General features: G+C 68.9%; 1 protein-coding gene across 1 annotated transcript; it reads left to right on the top strand.

The window, feature by feature from the left end:
• Positions 1-6: 6 nt before the first annotated feature.
• Positions 7-1503, top strand: LOC121100520 (collagen alpha-1(XVIII) chain-like). The gene is made up of 4 exons (XM_040621804.1): positions 7-85; positions 318-515; positions 829-944; positions 1125-1503. Exons 2-4 carry the CDS (start codon positions 357-359, stop codon positions 1336-1338), a joined length of 489 nt encoding a protein of 162 aa, XP_040477738.1. The 5' UTR covers positions 7-85; positions 318-356; the 3' UTR covers positions 1339-1503.
• The last annotated feature ends 58 nt before the right edge of the window (positions 1504-1561 follow it).

Raw genomic sequence — 1561 nt, 5'->3', positions numbered from 1 at the left:
CCACGGCTCCTACCTGCATTTCCAGCCGGCTCGCCCCACTAGCGGGCCCACCCACACCCACACCCACCAGGACTACCAGCCGGTGGTGAGCAACCCCCTGTGGACTCCCGGGGCTGTGGGGAGGGCTCTCTGGGCCTGGGACTTGCCCTCCGGTGGTCTCCGAGAAGCGGGAGCCCCTGGGAGAGATGGCAGGCAGAGCCTGAGGACTGGGACTTGCCCGGGAGCTGGGCGGGGGTGGTGGCCCGATGGTGGCTGCTCCAGACCCCCCCTCCCCCCCGCTGGGGCTGGTGGCTGACCCCGAGGCGGCTCTCCCGCAGCTGCACCTGGTGGCGCTGAACAGCCCCCAGCCGGGCGGCATGCGAGGCATCCGCGGGGCGGACTTCCAGTGCTTCCAGCAGGCACGCGCCGTGGGGCTGGCCGGGACCTTCCGCGCCTTCTTGTCCTCACGGCTGCAGGACCTCTACAGCGTCGTGCGCCGCGCCGACCGCACGGGTGTGCCCGTCGTTAACCTCAGGGTGGGTGCAGCCGCTCCTGGGGTCGGGTGGGCCCCCAGCCCCTGAGCCACCTGCCAGGGGTCCCGGTGTGTCACAAGGAGCGCCTTCAGGTTCTCGACGCGGGGCCAGGCCCTCATGGGCAGCTGCCGCCTCGGAGCTCGCACTGGAAAACGTCGATGCGGGGCCTCGTGGCCCCCGCACCTCCCGCCCACCATCGTGTGCTCCTCAGGGCCAGACTGGGTCTGGGGCTAGGGAGGGGGCCCAGCGAGCCGGCCGACCCTCTGGCGGCACATTTCCGGGGAGGGAATGAGCCCCACTGTACTTCCCTCCGCAGGACGAGGTGCTGTTCCCCAGCTGGGAGGCCTTATTCTCGGGCTCCGAGGGCCAGCTGAAGCCCGGGGCCCGCATCTTCTCTTTCGACGGCAGAGACGTCCTGCAGCACCCCGCCTGGTAGGCTCCCCGGGCTGTGTCGGAGCAGAGGCAGCAGGGGGTGTGGTCTGGGAGGTGGAGCCCCAGGGACCAAGGACGCCCGACTCCCCGCCCTCGCACTGGCCCCACATCCAGCCAACATGGCCTCTGCCCGGAGTGGCCAGGCCCCGGTCTGAGGCTGACGGCCGCTGCGTCTTGCAGGCCCCAGAAGAGCGTGTGGCACGGCTCAGACCCCGGCGGGCGCCGGCTGACCGACAGCTACTGTGAGACGTGGCGGACGGAGGCTGCGGCAGCCACGGGTCAGGCTTCGTCGCTGCTGGCCGGCAGGCTGCTGGGGCAGAACGCCGCGAGCTGCCACAACGCCTTCATCGTGCTCTGCGTCGAGAACAGCTTCATGACCTCCTTCTCCAAGTAGGGGCTCTGCCGGCTCAGACGGACAGGCGGACAGATGGCCAGAGGGGAGGCCAGGAGGCAGGAGCATCTGCCCACACCCCTGGGGGGGGCCCCTGGCTGGGACACTTTCCTGTATGGTTCACGTTTAATGTAACCCTCAAGAAATAAAAGGAAGCCAAAGAGTGTATTTTTTAAAAAGTTTAAAACAAAGCCTGGTGCCAGGACTCCTTGCGCCCCCCCCCCCC

This window comes from Ursus maritimus, unplaced genomic scaffold (genome assembly GCF_017311325.1).
Source record: "Ursus maritimus isolate PB19 unplaced genomic scaffold, ASM1731132v1 scaffold_4, whole genome shotgun sequence".
Taxonomy (NCBI): Eukaryota; Metazoa; Chordata; class Mammalia; order Carnivora; family Ursidae; genus Ursus; species Ursus maritimus.
This window is presented reverse-complemented; position numbering and strand designations above follow the sequence as displayed.